We start from the raw sequence: 19,140 nt of genomic DNA, 5'->3' as shown, positions 1-19,140 counted from the left end.
GTAAGACTATAGGTCATTTCCCTTTGACCCTTACTATTGGACAATTTCTAAAACCCCTGTACCCTATATAAAGGGCTACTTTTCCCCAGAAGAGCTGGGCAGAAGAGCTGTCCCTGAGAACCTTCGCAGAAGATCAATAAAGACTTCCCTGTGGAACCTCACATGGCCTTCTCCTCTCTCACCCTGCGTCTGCCTGCGGCACCTAGCAAGCTAAAGAGCTGAAATCACAAAATGAGCTGATAACCACTAAGAGCTGATATCACTCAAGCTTGCTAAGGTAGCCTGTGGCTAGGAGCTGCTTGGGAACTCGGACAGGCCATTCCGAACAGGACTACGCTATCTGGCTTCTTTGCAGCCCTGCTGGGACCCCTGTAACCCAGCGGAGGCTGCATTACTGAGCCACAGGAAGGAGCCCCTTCCTGTCCACACAGCCGGCACTGGCACACCACCTCCTGCCCCATCTGTCCCAATTCACACCCACAGAGCAGCACTGGGAACATCTCTGTTGGTCACTGCTCATGTGTGGGCCTGGGCATCTGCAGAACACCACCAACTTGCCCATCAGAGATGGATTCCTGCTCCAGCATGGCATTATAACTTTTAGGGCCCTGTGGGACCTCAACTGGCCACAACCTCTGCCCCTGCATCTGGGATAAAGAGCACAGCCCAGATTTTAGTCCTCAGATGAGGGATTTGATCTGAAAAAGAAAAGAGGATACTGTGCTCATAGCCTCCTGCAGAGGCAAGCTACCTACCTGCGAGCCCCAGCAAGCCGAAGGGCAAAAGGCACTCCAAAGCACAACAGCTCCTCACTGCCCAGAGTCCCTTCATCAGGGACATCCCTCACCTTGGGCCTGCCCAGGACAGGAAGATGTGCTGGGCCTTTAGCACAGACTTGGCCACACGGGTGGGACACGATGGAGAGCGGCAGGAGTTTTGCACTGGTACAGGACTCTCTCTGCACCTGCCCTGAGCCCAGCTGGCAGGACAGCAAGACAAATCAGACAGACAGCTACAGCAAGGCAACGAAGAAGTGGCTCTGCCACAAGCAGCAAGCCTCCCTGCAGCAGGATTTTGGCACTTGCAGTCCATGCCCCAGCATGCTCCCTCCTTCAGGCCTAGGTCAAGGTGCACATTGGGAGCCAACCTGCTCTGGACCACTGCAAACCCCTGGAGCTGGCAGAACCCATTGACTGACACTGCTTCTTTTTGAGAAAAAGCAGAAACACGTGGGATTGCCACATCTAGGCTACCATGGACACTGGTAAGAGGCAAAGCACCTAGATGCCCTGCAGAGGCCAGAGAAAACTGGGAAGCTGCGCCACTCCCATGTCACTGAGTGCCACCATGCTCCCCCAACCAGGAATGTGACAGTGAAGGGAAACTTCTAAATGTGTACAGTACTCCACCTCGCCCATCAGTCTCATCATGGACACATCATGCCATTTCCAGTCTCCCTGCCAGAGATGAGAGGAAAGAAGTACCATCACAGAAAAGACAAAGCTGTCTTGAAAAGGCCATTTCCATAGCCATGAATGATTTCTTGGGGTCATGTCTAGATACAGCTTCCTTCAACTCCATCCCCAGGCTGCTGGAAAGACTAAGAAGAAGAGAACAGGGACTTCCTACTTCCTAGCATGAAGATTCAGTCTTGTCCTTTTGAAAACTGTAACAAAAAGCAACATCAGTGGTGGAGAAGTGTCCCAATGCAGTCTCTCAGCCAAGCTCTTCAGCCAACAGCAGCAGAGACCCTGATGAATCCCCTGGGACTGTTCCTGTGAGGAATGCTGTCAAGTAGCTTCAGCATAAAGGCCTCAACTTGGCACTGATTTTCCCAGCCTGCAACCAGCTCCAACAGCCCCAGCATATCTAGTAGCTCTTCCTAGGCTCCAGATCTCCAATGTCTGTTTTTCTCCTTCCCAGAAGCCTGGAGAAAAGGCCCTGCACCTTAGCTCTGCACCTTTCTCTGCCCTGGTGCTGTGACAAAGGTGAGTGAACAGGGATGTTTGTATTCCAGCAGCACTGCTGCTCTGTCCCTAATTCCTACATTGGAGGCAGGGATACAACCTGCCCAAACAAAAAAAACTCTGCAGAGCTGTGCAAAGAACATTGTGTTTGCATATCCTACCCCAAGGCCAACTGCACAAGCAGAAAACAAACCTGTATTAGGGATTCTGATGGTCTTTCTTGCTTGATTATGAAAACTTAACAGTTGCATTACTTATGCTGTGCCTTGAGAGACATAAGCCCATAATGAAACAAACCAGACTTGGAAGAGGAAGAGGTATTCTTACAGCCACCTAATCACACATTCCCTCTCACTCCTCTTCCAGCACATATTCCTGGCACTGTAAGACCAAGCCCCTGCTCCTTCCCAGTTGAGTATGCTGAACTGTGGGAAAGGTGGGTGAGGAGGGGATAGGCAGCACAACCTACTGCCCATGCAGAAAAGACCTTCACCTTCCTCTTCTGGGAGACAGAATGTTCCTAGAGAAGGTGGCTTTCTTATGGAGGATTTTAAGCCTGTTACTGCAAAGCCTGTTACTGCAAAGAGAACCTCAGAAACAGCACTCTGAAACTCCCAATGCTGACCTTAGGAGAAACAGGGGAAGAGGAGTAAAGGGGCTGGTTCTGCATGGATAGCAGGGCTGAGGACAGCAGAGCCTGCTCACAGTCCTGACCTGCACTGTGCTGAAATGATGCAGACCAGCACACAGCCTCCCAGAAAGACTGCCTTCTTCAGGCCTTGGCACTCCACCAAGCCCTTTTTCACCCCATTACCTTGGAGTTCTGGCAAAGCCCAGCATGGCTGCAGTGGCTCAGAGTACACTTCCAAAATGCTACATTCAACCCCAAGCTGGTCTCACAGTCCCCAAGGGAGCATATCCATCCTTTGCAGAGCTTTCCAGTGTGTGAAAATATAATTTGGCCATCATTTCCCCTGAAGAGAGTCCATCTTGCTTCCTAAAAGGATTGTAAGAGCTAAGGATGAGTCTGGAGCTGTGAGGCAAGTGCTGTTTGCTGTCCTTGTCCAGCAAGGGAGAGGCAGAGCCAGCACTGGGCTGGGCAGCTCCAGGGAGCACAGCTGAAAGACACGATGGGAGCAATAGCATGGGCAGAGGAGCTTCCGCAGAAGGCTCCAGAGATGGTCAATGGCACCAGTGTCCTACCCCACTGCAAGAAGCTGCCATTTCCCTAGGGGGTCTACTCTCCTGTACTGCTTGGGGAGACCAAAGGCTGATGTCTAGAGAAGGCTGCTCCAAGACACTGCAAGAGCTGGAAGAGCAGCAGCAAGCTGTGGGGCAGTGAGGGAGGGGTGGCATGGGCATAGAGACAGAGGGAACAGGCAGCAAGGTTTGGAGAGCTTCTTTGTTCTTCTCGAGGCTGCTGAGGGTTTCACAGCAATGAGATGTGGCAAGGGGCATAACAAATTCAGCAGTGCTGATATAAGGCACAAGAGAAGAAAGGTGGTAAAAACCAGGTTACTAAAAGAAAAAAAACTCGACCACAAAGTATAACTAAAACCAGAATGAAATCCCTTCCCCCAGATCTTTGTCGGATGGACTTGCAGGAGACCCCTCTTGGGGACTACACTGGTCTCTGCTGACCTCTCCATCTATCACAGAATGACAAACACGAAGGAAAGAAAAACACTATTTTTTGCACAGGCATTGAGAGACAAAAGCAAAACTGTCTTGGTCGCAAGTAACTATGAAGATGTCAAATACTACCAACAGCACTCAATGTGTTCACCCTCTGTTTATGCAGCTGCATTTCTCCCGAGCAGAGGAGGACATACTTGAGGTTGTCTTTGGAGAACAACACAGACAACAGAGCTGAAAAGTTCTGTGTGCTCATGCTGTTAGTATACCAGACATCCCAGCAATGGCATTAGATCCCGCCTGAGAGCATTTGCTTCTGGCTTAGCTCTTTGCTCCCCGTTTTACAAGCTAACAAAAGGCAAGAAATCTCTCCTTGGGTGTCAGGCTCAACTAGGGAAATCAAACTCTGCATTATAACCAGTTACACAACCCACGCTCACACAGTAGAGAGACCACATGATAGATGTGCAAGGAAACAGTGCCCAATCTCCTGCTTCCAAGAAAGACGTCAGCTTAATGGTATGAGCCTTGTAATCTGAAAATCTTGCATATCCAAGCAGCCTGTTAGCTCCCATGCAAGCTGCCACTCATGCCTTTTTCAGCACTTGCCCTTCAATTCATTGCAGGCTCAAGGTGCCCCAAGATTGCTGCATAAACCTGATCTAGGGATGGAACAAAGGAGAACTTCTTTCCATTTCCCCTTCTTGCAGGAGAATCAGCAGTGATGGTGATTCTGCCCTGGCAGGCAAGGAAAGGTACAGCAAACTCCTGCCCATATTGAATCACCCCCCTTCCTTCTATAGAAGGGGACCCTGTAGAAGGGTCTTCCCTAGTGAGAGGGCTGAAGAACTGAGGGATGGGTCAAAACTGGCATCACTTTTCCCCTGAGGCACAGCAACTTCCGGTACAAAGGCAGAGGAGGCCATGTTCCCTCCTGAGAGATTGAGTCAGTGTCCTGGTTGCAGACAAGGCCAGAGCTTAGTGCTGCTGTTACTCTATACCAAGCAGATCATGGCACAGAATAACATTTTCCCTTCTGAACCATGCCACAGTTTCAGGAGGCAGAGCCAGGCACCCCATCTGAAGCGTGCCATTTTGCCTCTCTCTCCAGAGGAGGGACTGTCAACACCAACCCCTGCAGGACCCGGTCCCTTTGCTCCCCTGCCAGTTCCCTTACTGTTTTCTCGGTACACAAACTATGGAACAGGGTATTGAAAGGGACAGTGGTAAAAACACAAATTGATCACAGTGCTGAACCAACAACACTGGCGAGGAGGAGGCTGCTGAAAGGGAACAGTCCAGCAGTGGGAGTGACCCCAACCCCGCTGGGCCCATCAAGCCGAGCAGCAAGAACCCCTGCCAAACCCAGCCGAACTGAGCCTAAAGGAGTGCGTTTGAGCGGTAGGACAAAAAAGCAGCAGTGACCTGCAGGGCTGACCTCTAGTGCGGCAGGGCGGTCGAAATGGTGGCACAGTTACCTGTGTGGAACTGAGCCCAGTGGAGCAGCTGCGGGACCCTACTTGGACGATCCAGTTTTCAGAGGATTTGTCACTGTTTTTTAGTAGTTTCTGGCTGGGAATAGCAAACATTAGTCACAGAAGTTCTCCTACCATCATGCCTTTGTTTCCAGTGGCCACATGGGCAGCACACGAATGGCTACCACATTACCTTTGTCCAGGAAAATCATGCAGATGCAGCTTACAAGGAGCATCTGCCATCTTGGTTTTGTTCGCAATAGTGAACAACTTTTTGTGGGCAAAACACTTCCTCTTTTTGTATACTATTACTATTAACATTGCTGTTGTTATTGTGTGTGCCTTATTCCACTGCCTTACGCTTTCAGTAAATTGTTAATTCAACCTGTAATCTCTGCTTTTTTCTCTCCCTTACTGGAAACAGTGAGGGGAAGAGGAGTGGCATATTTGGAGTTTAATTCCAGCTGCTGTTAAAACCTACACAGACAGGGATACTTTGGACTCTGTGAAGCTCACAGTATCTTACACCCTATGAGGGCTCTTACACTCATTTCTCTGGAAACATGTAATGTAGTTTTGATGGTGCCCATCCTGGCTGCCCTGGAGTGCCAGGCTGTAGATGGATAAGGAAGGAAAGTCACCTGCTCATGCCAAATCCCATGTGCCTATAGCTCAACTGTGTGACCCCCCAAGTGACTGGGGGTGACCTGAGAGAACTGGGAACGGCATAGGTACAGCTTGAGACATTTACTGGATTTCTCCTGGCAGGGCAGGGATCATTCTCTGGATGGATATGAAGCTCAGAGGTGCTGCTTCTAGGGCAGGAGGCACAGGGTGCATCATAAGCACCAGTAAAGTGTTGGGTTCCTTCTGGTCACTTTATGTGCATCACCAGTGTCTTGCAGCCATTAAGATCTGCACTGAATATAGGAGCATCTTGCAGAGAGCAGCAAACATGTGATAAACAGTCTCACTTCAGGGTGCATATACTTTCCAGAACTGCCATCCTTTGTGGCTTTTATTAACTTGGCTTTTTTTTTTCTATCCTTGCCTGCACCAGGCACACAGAGAGGCAGCCTGGATCCAAAAACCAAGGTGCTAGCACTTGCTACACTGCCCAGAACCAGGACAAGACCTCCCAGCAGTTATGGCAGGAGAGTCAGGCTTACCCAGGTGCTCCTCTAGCCCTCAGGTCAGTTCTCAGTATGACCCAACTTTGCTTGCTGCACGGCCTCTCCAGCTGCCAGTACCACATCCTCCAGGGCAGGATGATGCCCAGACAGAGCAGAAGGGAGGCAGAGCAGCCCCACACAGTATCCCAGGCACAGGGGCCAACACAAGAGAGATTGGGGAAGGGATACTTTTGTGCAACTGAAGCTGAAATCATGGTTTCAATACAATGAAAAAATCCCCAATTGCTGTCAGACTAGTTTGAGTGTAAAAAAAAAAAAATCTTAGTCAAACATAAAAATGGCATCTTGTTATTGGTCTTTTATTTCAGGCTTGATGAGACCACATAACTGTGCCCAGGAGCTCCGTTCCTGCAGCCCCACCTCCTGCCCTGGCTGAAGCTGCAAGACATCAGCAAATTAGCAAGGAGGAAAGGAAGCTAGACCAGATGGGCTCACCCGCACCCCACAGCAGCCTGACCCTCTGCACAGGAGCTATGCCATCCCAACAAACCCTGTTGCAAGTTTTTGAGAGAGTTTTCATCACTACATGACACTCCTGCCTGTCCCCTCTCATTCTGTTGTAGCACCCAGAGAAAAGACTATCTTTTGATATGTATTTTTATGGTGTCTCACACAAAGATGGTCTGGCCCAAGCTGGGGACATTCAGGTAGTGGTGACAGCAGACAGCTCTACCCCAAGAAGAGGAAGGCACATGGCAGTGATTGGGGGTCTGGCAGTACTTCACCCTGGTGCTGCACCCTCCTGGGGCAGCACAGCACTCTCCTGGGGAAGCACAGGTCCCAACCTGCCTAACAGGGCCTGCCTGGCAGCTAAACTCACTCAACAGATATAAACAGAGAAGGCTGAAGCTCTCCCCATACCTGGCAGGATCTTTCCTCTTCTCTGCTGCACTGCTCCTCTTGCCCTTCTCCATCTCCTGCAAGACAGCCATTTGGATGGGGGTGCTTCTGCCACCGCTGCCAGTGCTGCCTCGGTGCTCCCGGCCACAGCAGTCAGGCTGGGAGCTGCCCTTCATGGCCTGGAGCTGTGCTAAGGGCACAATGTCACAGCCCTGGGGCCGGTGCCACACTGTCTGCTGTGTGATGGCATTGTAGTAGTAGAAGCGATTGTTGTTCTGGTCGAAGAGTTCCCACCACTGCTTCTGGTCTGACTGGCGCACCTTCAGGTTGGGAGGGGGCTCCCAGCTGCACTCCCCGGTGGTCAGGTTCACATACATCCGCTCCTGGGAGCGGGGCTCGATGATCTCCACCCAGTCTGAGCTGCAGGGACACAAGAGCCACATTAGTCTGGGCCAGAGGCCCAAAGCAAACAGGTTGTCTGAGGAGTCCTACAGAGCTGCTGCCACTGGGCCAGGCAGCCTACTTGTAGATCAAAGCATTGTTTGGGGCTATTCAGCAATCTAATGATCTTAGGAGAAACCAGGGCAAGGGTTTGAGATGGGGCTGCTACAAAATAGAAGTTCTTTGGCACAGGGAAGGGGAGGTCAGCCCTGTCATCCTAGTTCACTCACTTCCCATTCACCAGCCCAGGACTGGTGAGCACAGTCTGCTGATGCTGGGATGACTCAAGGGCTGGCCCAGTCACAGGAGTGCCAGTGCCTGGAAGATGCAGGGTGCAGGATGCAGGAGTGTAGGGGACTTGACTTTCAGGAGCAGGGAGTATCTGCAGAACAGGATCTGCTCCTTTTGAGAGCTGCACATTCCACCTGGGGAGACCAAAGCCCTGGCTCCCAACAATGGGGACAACCTGCTCCATGCAAGTGTCTGCCTGCAGGCTCCACATGCTGTGGGGCTGGAAGGGACCTCTGGGTCCCATGGACCCTGCTCAGAGCCCACACTTTTCTGTCCAAAAGATATATGTGGGGAATAACTGGTGGATGAGACCATCTCCATTGCAGGCTCTGCCCCCTATCCCTTGGGTGATGGGACAGAGCCTTCAGCAGGGTGTAAGGTGACCCAATGGGCAGGCCCTGCTGCTGATGCATAACCCTTTGCAGCCCTAAAGAACCCCTTGAGCCCCAGGGTCCTTTATCAGCACCTATACTGGCCCAGTCAGTGAGAGCAAAGCAGGCAGTGCTGAAGGACTGCTTTTCAGGCAGATCAGCACAGTGGTTTTCATGAAGAGGTGTTGGGCTGCACAGCCATCACACATGGCATATTAACAATATCACCGACATGCCAACCCTAAAGAGCTGGCCTGAGGAGCTCAGCAAAGCCAATGCCTCCCCAATGCAGTAGCCCAAACCATTTTGGATAGCCCAGGTAAATGGAGGAAGGGAGTGCAAACCCAGCAAGATTTCCCTCCACAAAGGAGAGATGCTGCCTGAAGTGATCCTGAACCAAGTTATATGCTCAGCATGCTGAAAAACAACATGAGCCCCTCCTGCTCCCACACCCCAAAGCCTGGCCTCCATCCCAATGTTGGTAGAGGCTGCAGAAAGGAGGGCCTAGTTAACTGAAGCTACTTTTGCTATTAAAAAAAGCCATATGAAGCGGACAGGTCCAAGGCCCCTCTTGAAATCTGTTTCTGCCCAGGGGTTCACTCTGACACAACCACCAGCTGCTCTCCAGTGAGGGTATGACAGCAGAAGCCATTCCCACAGCAGAAGCCAGAGAAGGGAGATCCCACTGCATCCCTCTCACACCCTCAGCTGCCAGCCTGCACATCCTCAGAAGTGTCAGGAGTTATGGTGGCAGCCTTGAAGTGCCTGAAATGGCACCCCAGGCTCCTGTGCCCAGCCCTGGCTTTCTGAGGAAGATCAGCATGTCTCCTATCACCAGGCAAGTCTAGGTGAGGCTTTAGTTGCCCATTGCACCACCCTGCTAGGAAAACTGTGAGTTTGATTGACAGCAATCAATGCCGAGCAGTCTGGCATGCACCCATAAAAAGCAGGCCAGTCCTCAAAATTGAGGAAAAGCAAGGAGTACATTCCTGGAGCAGGGCCAGCCCCAGGTTGCCACACAAGCCTCGAACATAACATCAGGAGTTCGGGAAAGATGTGATAAACCCAGGATTGCAGAGATAAGGCCGTAACTTGAACACACAAAACCCAAAATTAATTCATATTCCACTTTACAAGGTTAAAGAAGTTTCCTGGGGATGGCTTAAATAATGCTTTTCTCTGTCTTTTTAGCTCCAAGTGCTGAGGGATGCAGCAGACACAGAGTGCATGCCCGTGCCCACTAGCACTGCAGCACCTGCTCCCACCAGCAGGATCATGGCAATGGTTTCGCTTCATCTCAGCTCCTGTGACTCAGTGTCCCCCAAACAGGACTTGCCTGCAGGCCCCATTTGCAGTGCCAGACCAAACCCCTCCACTGCCCGAGCACAGGACAGACAGCCTGCTGGCATCACAATGGCTTCAGGGAACTAATACAGTCACCAGAGCCTGCAAGGTGGAAGGATTTCAACAAAACCCCCACTCACTTCCAAAAGCAACCCATGTGCCCAAGGTGCATCCTCCTGTACTGTCAGAAAGCCCAGGAGCTTCCAGTGTGTCCTGAGTAACACTTTCCAGACCGCATAGCTAGGAAACAGAACACAGCTCCAGCTGCTTACTCCAGCAGGCAAAGGCCCCCAACTGTGATGGTTCATTCCTCGAGCATACTGATGTTTTAGAGGAGTGGTAAGGCCATTGCAGGGGTCAGCCCTCAAGCAGCACCATGTTATGAACAGGATGGTGCACCAGGCATGGAAAAAGCAGAAGAAAGTGTAGGGTTTTTTGTGAATAATCACATCTCATGTAGGCAGACAGATTTGGTCCCATCCGAAGGCTTTGCCTCACAGATGGGCAGATGTTTTTTTTAATTAAGTGTTGTAATACACAGTACAGCTAAGAGCCAAGCTGCTGTGCTCTGTCCTGCAGCCTTAAGGATGCAGGGGATGGACATGTATCAACTTTGCTTCTTCAAAACCAGCTCAAGTTCCTCCTGGCTGCTACTCCTGCTTGGCAAAGCCTCGGAATAAAAAAATAATAGCAGTAATTTTTAAGAAGTGGCCTTTCATCCTGAAGGGGCATCTGCAAGCATCTCCTGACTAGATCTTTCTCACAAAGACTGTAACCGCTTAGTAGAAGGTCTAGGAAGGAATAATTTTTAACTACAGAGAATTGAGCAGGACCAGAAATGGAAAGGACCAGGTACAGGTGAACAGTCAGTTGCAGGAAAAGCTGAGGAACCCCAAGAAGTCAAACAGCCACTCCCTCACAGGAGAGCTGGTTTTCCTGCCACCATCACCCAAGTGACAACACAGCCCAGGCAGCCAAGCACAGTCCTGGAACACCAACTTCTTCCCAAGGCTGTAAAAAGGTAAGAATAGTAGAGATGTTTTCTTAGCTGGAGATGTCAGCTCAAGATCAGCTTGATGTGATCTGCAGCCCCACTTGTGGAAGCTGTTCAGCACCAGCTTGAGGAGGCAAACATCCACCAAGGGGAAGAGAGCACCAAGGATAGTTATTGGAATCAACAGCCTCAGGGAGCTTAACACCAGGCTGCCAACAAACCCTTCTGCATGGCTACAAGGACACCTCTTGCAACTTGGTGTCCCATTTCACTTCCATGCTCTGTAATTTTTGGATTTCTGTGCTTTAAGCCAAGATCCCACCTCCTTTGCCCACTTCCCTTCTTCGGGATGAGCCCTGCAGAGAGTTGGGACAGTACTAAGTCCTCCCTGGCCAAACACGGCTCCATACCAAGGGGGATTTTTCAAGACTAATGCCCTCAATGGAGGCCTAAAGCATACTCAAAGCCAGTCCCAAGAAAAAGATGCCAGTTGTTGCCATCATCAGAGATCATCTAGCTGAGGATGAGCCAATGCCAAAACTAAGTGCCTTGTTAACAGGTCCTCCTTGAGGAGGAGGAATGCAGTTTGGCCATCACACATAGAGTGAACATAATTCCCAGAGACTGGCCACGGTGTGAAACTAGCCGAAGGCAGGGAAGTGTGTGCAGGGCTACTTACTGTAGCAATCAACTGGGGTGATGGGGATGAGCATCTGAAATTATCCACCCCACAGAGATGAGTTCAAATCCTCTTTCATTTGCTGTTAATGGCGCATAGGACAAAGGACCCGTGAAAAAGAGCAGAAGCAGTCATACAGAGAATGATGCCATGTTCACCATCTTGAGTCCTCTAAAAGGAGGTTCCTGAAGCAGACCATGGAAAGCCAGTTCAGCAATGGGGACTGGGTACCAGCCCAGAGGCTCCACTGCTGCTGACTTTGCTGCTCCTCTGTGGGTCTAGGTTTCTGGCTGGCTGAAGAACAGCACAGGTTGTGTTCACAAACTGAAACATCACCACACTTTTTTTTTTTTTTTAAGACAATCATGCTTGCCCCTTCACCTTCTGCACAACAGGCAAAGCCACCTCAGAAAAATTCACTTAGTACAGACGCTGAGAAACCAAGTGCAACCTCCAGGTGGCTCTGATTCACTCAGATTTGTATATCAAGGCCAGGACAAGGCTGTAAAACTCATCTCTATCCTCAAGCTGCAGAGAGCCGCCAGAAGGCCTCTAGCATCGGCTTCTTATGGTAATCCTCCTTCAGCTGAGTGAGACAATTCAGGCTTTATTCACTGCCTTCTCTCAGCTGAGTCCAGAAAAGCTGTAATTTACATCTTAGGATGAAAAAAGTACACAAAATAAACATCTCCCTCCTACACGCATGCACACACACACACACACATTATATATATACATATATACACACACATACACACACACACTCTATAAGTTCTTTTGAATACCCATGCCTCCTTCTAACAAAAATTATAGAGGAACAAAAATAATTATAATGTCAGGCTGCTCATAAAACTCTCCTGCTCCTGAAAATAAGCACTATGCAAACAAACCAAACTCTGCTTTGCCAAAGACAGACCACACTGCAAAAATCCAGAACAAATGCTGATTGCTCAAAGCCTGAGCACATATGCTTAACTCTAGCAAGAGCAGCACAGGGGCAGGCCTCTGAAAGCAGAGCCCAGCCTGGCAACACATTGCATAGAGAAGAGAGAATAACACCATAGTTTGGGTGGGTTAGGGGAACAAGAGAGCCTGGAAAAGGTCTTATCACAAAAAGCATCTCATTACTTGTGTGTTTTTAATTAAAAAGAAAAGAAAAGAAAAGAAAACAAACAAACAAAAAAAACCAACAAACCAAAAACAAAACCAAAAAAAAAAAAAACCCCAAAGCCCCAAGCTTTATGCTAGGTGGTTATTTTCAAAGACAAAGATGTCAGATGGGAAACTTGGTGGCTTTCTGGTTGCTTGGACTCTGTCAGTTCTTGCCTCTTTCTTGGCTTTCCCAAACTTTCCCCCAGCCCAGGTACTAGCATTGCTGGCTCCATCTTGCTGCTGCTAGCTTTTTGATTCATCCCAAATCCAGAGCAGAACAGACAGCAAAGGGGTAGCTCAATCCACGGGAGAAGGTAGGGGCAACACCAAAAAAAATTAGCAGCAAATTCCCCCAAGATCCTGTCTCAGAGAGAAAGAAGTAAAAAGGACTTTTAGGACACAAGTGAGATGTTTTGGGGTCTCTGCAGAAGGAGAGAGGAGGGGCATAAGGAAGGACAGACACCATGACAAGCCATGTCACAATGATAATCAGCTTAAAATAAAGTCCAGAACAGTCACAAAGGCATAAGGCCCAACAGCCCAAGACCAGTACCTGAGCCTTGGGTGGGATGGATGCACAGGCATCTTAGAGCTCTGTATGTCAGCAAGGAGGAGGGAGGGCAGCACAGACACTCCCACAACAAACTTCATGTTTCTCCATCATCCACTCTATGCTAAGTGTTGTCCACTAGGTTTGGACTGATTTGGGTCCTGAAATGACTCCCTGGAGCCACACAGAGAGCATCCCAAGGGGAGGGGAAGACAGAAGGGCAGAAGGGCTTGAACTGCTGCTCATCCCCACCCATCCTTCAGCCCCCCATCACAGGATGGTCAATTCTGCAACAGAGGGAAGACCAAAAGACAGAAAACATCCCTGTTTTCATGGGTTTGAGACAAAACACAAAGCATTTGCTGGATGGACACTCTGAGCAGAAGGAGGTCATGTACTGGAGACATAGGCACCAGGGGACTGCCTGGTGACCAGCAGACCAACACTAAAGGAAACTGCACCTGAGGGCAGGAGGAGCAGTAAAATCCACTCCTGTTAAAAAGATCTTGGCGACGCAGACCAGGTACCGGTCTTCACCAGAGAGCTACCTGCTGCTCCCCTGAGGCCAAGGGCCTCTCACTTCTCTCTGTCCCCAAACTGTCATTGAGAGTGAGCACCTTGGCCTGTGTTACGGCTAGAGACCAGCTGTGGCCACTGCAGCCTCAGCAGAAGGCAAAATACATGTCAAAAACATTTAGCATCAAGAAGTTTCCAGGTGCTTCCCTCTACTCTTTGAAATGATCCACAGGCTGGCCAGGGACACATATCTGGCAGGCAGCCTCTCCTGCCTATCTGTCACATCCAGCCCCTCAGTTTCACAATGCTGAGGAGCAAAATCATTTGTGGAGCTTGAGCCCCAGGCCACAGCAGAGAAGTGAGCTAGCTTCCTTGGGCTATGGGACCTGCCTTGACATCCTGTTCAGCTCTCAAGCTGCTGTGATAGCATACCTTGGGTCTCTTCTGCCATTATGGCTGGAGTTTTCATCCTGCAGGTCAGAGCACAAACCCAAAACTCCAGTATTTAAACAGCCTCCCCAAAGCTCTGGTTTCCCCCAGATGAAGTAGTACCTCCTAAGCCCAATGAAAGCTTCAGCAGAGTTATTTTTCCTTTTAAGGGGCTGAGCATTTAAGAACAAGTAGCAGAAGGAAAAAAAATACCTGGCAGTCTTCATTCCCTCTCCTTCCAAAATGTGCTGCATGCATCCACTGCTGCATCCAAACCACAGCTGCTGGAAGGCAGGCAGCTGTGGGGGGAAACTCAGTGCCAGCAGGACGGTCCCTGCCCAGGGGACACAAGGCACCTGGCAGGGAGCTGAGACATGGCACAGCTTGGTGCTTGCCTCCAATCTGCACAGCCTTAGGCTGCATCAATCCCAGGACACATGGTCAGGTCTGACGTTGGACTGGGACCAGGACTGGGACTAATACTAGCACCACGGCATCTGACAGTGACTGCATCCCACCTCAACATGCTCATAACTAGATTTTGATCCCAACAGACAGGATTTAAATGGGAAAACTTCAATTTTATCAATATCCTAGAGAGGAAATATTTCACAGTTGCCTAGATAAGGGCATTACAGGACAACTTGCCAGTACAGCAACAAATGATGACCACGGATGAGATGCATGCTGCTTACCTTCCACCCCTGATGCTCCCCCATGGCAGCATGTTGGGCTCAGCCCCAAGGAGGTAGCCTGATGCCTTCCCATTGCTCCCATGGTGATGCCCCCAGTTTCAGGGAGGATTCATGCAGGCACACTGCAAGCATGGCTCGATGAGCATCACCATGGTCATCCCACCTGTACAGGATCCCACCAATGGGGGCAGCAGGACTCATGCAAGGTCATTACCAGATGCACCAGCCACATTCTTCCAGGAGTGTAAATCTCTGCAGGCAGGTACCCAAGGTAATGGATCTACTTTTCCCACATCTTCTTGGGACACACCAATCTAAGACACATGATACCAGCTGAAACAGACCTGAACTTCATCATCTTCTGAGAGTGTATGCAGGCACCAAGGCATACAGGATCTGCCTACAATGGCACTCAAAGCAGCTAAGAGCCTCCCAGCATGAATGAAACTCTAGAATCAGGTCTGGGCTGTTTTTGTTTTTTTTAAGGAGGATGCATACAAACAAAGGATGGAGATGGAACCCCTGAGTCTCCCGCCTCCTCAATGGGCCCCGGCATCTCTCAGCACTCACTACCTGCTGATTGAAACCCTGGTCAGTGACTAGAAAGCTGAACATGGCTACACAGACCTGTAAGACCCCAATATCTTGGCAGACGTTGAACAGAAGTAAACTGGACCTGAAGCAGGATGACATTTCCCAGTGCCGACAAAACTGCACCCTTGGTGAAGAGCATCATGCTCTTCTTAAACTGCAGGAATGAAGTGAAGAAGTTGTACCTGCCAAAATGAGGTAGGGCAACCAGAGCCCTGGAGAAGCAGCATAAACCAAGTGCTCTCCCTGGGCCAAAGCAAGCAATGTCACGCCAATGATATCCGTGCTATTTCAAGGACACAGCAGCAGTCACTGCCCTGTCATCCTATAATTACTGACAAAGGTCTTGATTTATCTAGCTTGCTGTCCAGCTGCTTCAGGACTGAGATTTACTCTTCACCACCTCCTATGTCACCACTACTGATTTCAGGGATTCCTTCCAGCATTGCCACAAAGCCTGTGCAGCCAGGGGCCCAGCACAGCAACTGCTGCCTCAGCTGATGCCAAAGAAAGCAGTCTAGGAATAGGAGGTTCTCCAATCAGAAGTTGTTTTAGAAAAGCCACATTACCACATAAACCCAGCAATTGTTCCACTACCTTGGGAGCAACCCACCACCTGCACACTGTGGAAGGAGCAGTACCCAGCAGTGACTGATCTTCATCATTTCTGTACATGGATCATCCTGGGCTCAGTGACACGACGCCAGGCACTGTACAGACATAAACACACTGCAGCGCAGCACAGTTTCCCCATACAGGAAGGCAAAAGAACAACCATTCTTGTGCCATCTTCACTGAAGGGAAAAGAGAGCCCATTGCAGCCAGAACAGAACAAAGTAAATAGCCAGCTCCCAAGGCTCATTCGCATCATGCACAGGGAGAGCTTTTTGCTGCAGAAGGGAACACTGAGTAAGGACAATAAAACATTTACACAGATTTCTGAACAGTGTTAGAGGGTGAAGAGGGGGAAGACAGGAACAGAAAAGATACTTCCAGAACCAGCAAAGGGAAACCCATCAGCCAGGTCCTCAGGACCAAATGGCCACCATAGTGAGAGCATGCAGGGTTGGGGACTTAAGAACCTCTCAAGACACCCACCTCTGATCTAAAATAATTCCACCAGACCATCAAAAAAAATATGACAACTGTAGCTTTTCTAAAGGCAGAACATGAGCTGGCAGTGGTCAGGAACAGCAAACTGAGACTGTAATTACAGGGTAGAGAAGCTGCACTGCCAGGCCATGCACAACTGGACAGTGTCACCCCAGGTGCCAACAGAGGATGCCCTACAAACAGCCAGATCACAGAGCATAATGTTTTCAAGCACCACTCAGCAAAGCTACATATCTGAGGCAGCTAAGTTCCTAGAAGTGTGACATTAGCAAAATAATGGCCCTCTGTCTCTGTTCATTTAAAAGGCTACCAGTCATTTATGAGCTGAAAAACAGAGTCCCTTGAAAACCCATGCACAACATAGCCATAGACAGCAAGGGACCAAGTCATTCCTCAGATAGCAGAGTCCACAAAGCACTGTGGGGTAAAAGTACAAAACAAATGTAAGTGTTTCATCATAACTTCTTCAGCAAATCTCTCCAGCTGCAGCTGTCTCTGCCAATTCTGTTGAAAAAAATCATGAGCGAACAGATGCAGTGAAGCTCTTGAAAGTATTAGCTGTCCAAGCTTGCTATGTGTGACTCAAGTTAACCACTACAACACCAGGCTAGCAGAGGAATTTGATTGCAAGTCAAAGGAAAGAGCAGAATTTGGTAGCAAGTCAAAGGAATAACTGTCTGCAAACAAACAAATCTCTCCCATCCCGTGAGATGCCTTCAGGAAGCTCATCCCAACAGGACTCTGTGCAGAGGAGCCACTTCAGTGTCATCATTTTCTTCAGCCCAAAGCACACCAATTTCTTCTGGCAAAGAAGGAGAGATAGTAAGTAAATAGCTGAAAACCTCAGGCACAAAGTTCATAAGCTCTTTATAAAACAATAAGCAAGAAAAATGAATCTATCATGGAAAAGAGGTCCTTCCATTTGTTTTGCCTACAGGAATTGCTGAACAACAAGCACATCAGACACAACAGAGTCAGGATGTTGCAAAGCCAATGCACTGGACCCACAGCATCAGTCCCTCCTGCAGCCCCAGAGCCTCCTCTCCTCCATGCTTGCCCCACAGGGAAGCACATGCGTCCCTGTTCTGTGCACAGTTCTAGCTCTGGAAAGCTCACCTATCCCTAAGTGAATTCTTAGTTTGGTATGAAAAACACAGCCCATGTTTGACTATTTTATCTTATTTTTTATTCTGATGTAATAAACCATGAAAAAGCTTCTTCCAAAAGGAAAGGCATGCTTAACTGTTGCCCCAAACCGACATTCTTTTCCTGATTGTCTCTACAAGATTACAGTGTAAGTAGGAGTCACATCCCATGAGCTGTGTTTCAGCCTCTGCTTTGTCTGCTACATACTTGCATCTGCCAGACCAGCAGTGACTACAGTAACACCTTGACTCCAAGTAAAGCAAAATACTAGTTATCTGTAGTTCCAGTGCTTTGTCATTAACAAGCTCTGGCTTGACTGAATGAGAAACAAAGATGGAGGTGTTTGACCTTGCCTTACAATACAGTCACAGCTTTTTTAAAACTGAACATCCCTTCAATCTCACAGATGTAAGACTTCACAGAATAAAACACAATTAGTTAAAGCCCCAAATTTGTCTTTGCTCTCACCATGTCATAGAAACAAAGGCGGGATTAACCAGGGAAGACCTCATTGTGGTCTTCAATATTCTTATGAGAGGAAGCAGAGGGGCCGGTACTAATCTCTTCTCTTTGGTGACCAGTGACAGGACTCGAGGAAACACTATGAAGTTGGAGGAGGTTTAGGCTGGATATCAGGAAAGAGTTTTTCACACAATAGGTGGCTGAGCACTTGAACAGGCTCCCCAAGGTACCGGTCACAGCACCAAGCCTGTCTGAGCTCAAGAAGCATTTGGACAACACTCTCAGGCACAGGGTGGGATAACTGGGGTGTCCTATACAGGGCCAGGAGGTTGCAGACTCAGTGATCATGATCCCGATGGGTCCCATCCAACTCAGCATATTCTATGATTCCCAAAAGTCCACAAGAAGGCAACTTGTGGCAAATAACGGCACCAGTCACCATAGGCTCTCAAAAAGGGTCTCAGTTGTTTCTTGGAGATGCTCAGGAAAAACCAGCTGGGCTGCAGAAGAAGGCAGTCCTGCATGGCATATGATGCCTCCCAAGGAAGACTCAGCCCTTGGCAACACCTCTGGAGGTACTACCTTGAACAGACCCTCCCAAGAAATGGGGAGAGCAGCAATAAAAGAACAATGCAGTCATTCACTGTGGACATCACAATTACTCCTTGCTTTGGACAAACCTTTTGCAGGGCATATGCTCATTTCTTCAGCCTCTCCAAGGAGGTCGGTAGAATAAAGAATTCCCTGTTTTCACTATATCTTTTTCTCTCAGTTAATGACAGTAGGCTATCAATCCAGCAGGTCAGAATCAGAGCTGGAGACAGACTGATGACCCTGGTTTGAACCCATTGCACTTCTTCACAGATGCTCAGGCATCTGTGGGACCACCTCCTTAAGCAAAAAGCCCAGGTTTCACCTTTTCCACAGCTCTTTAAAAGGTTCCAAAAAACAACAATGGTGATGGTATTTTTGACATAGTTGCAACTCAAAGCAGATTCATGCAGGCATACTAAGGCACTCAGGGGTTTTAAACAACACTAACTTCAATTAGTGCCAAGAACAGTTGAGCTGCAATTTTAAATACTCAGAGTTTATCTTGTTTGAATAACCAGGAGATAAGTAAAGAAATCATGTAGATCAGAGCCTGGCCCAGATCATGTCTGATTTGCGCCAGGTTCTCTGCTTCACCAAGTCAGTCTGAGATAAACACTTTAGCTACTTTGCATAGCTGGAGGAGTAAATATGTATCATCTGTT

At 49.0% G+C, this 19,140-nt stretch overlaps 1 protein-coding gene across 2 annotated transcripts in view; it reads right to left on the bottom strand.

Moving 5' to 3' along the window:
• LOC119710120 (rho GTPase-activating protein 39-like) overlaps positions 1-19,140 on the bottom strand; it is a 59,741-nt gene that overhangs the window by 21,655 nt on the left and 18,946 nt on the right. For both annotated transcript variants that reach the window (XM_038158746.1, XM_038158745.1), the window contains exon 2: positions 7,132-7,530. In XM_038158746.1, the coding sequence (XP_038014674.1) occupies positions 7,132-7,530 (399 nt within the window). The remainder of the gene's footprint in view (positions 1-7,131; positions 7,531-19,140) is intronic.

This window comes from Motacilla alba, chromosome 20, assembly GCF_015832195.1.
Source record: "Motacilla alba alba isolate MOTALB_02 chromosome 20, Motacilla_alba_V1.0_pri, whole genome shotgun sequence".
NCBI lineage: Eukaryota > Metazoa > Chordata > Aves > Passeriformes > Motacillidae > Motacilla > Motacilla alba.
Note: the sequence above shows the minus strand (reverse complement) of the source record. Positions and strands in the feature narration are given on the sequence as shown.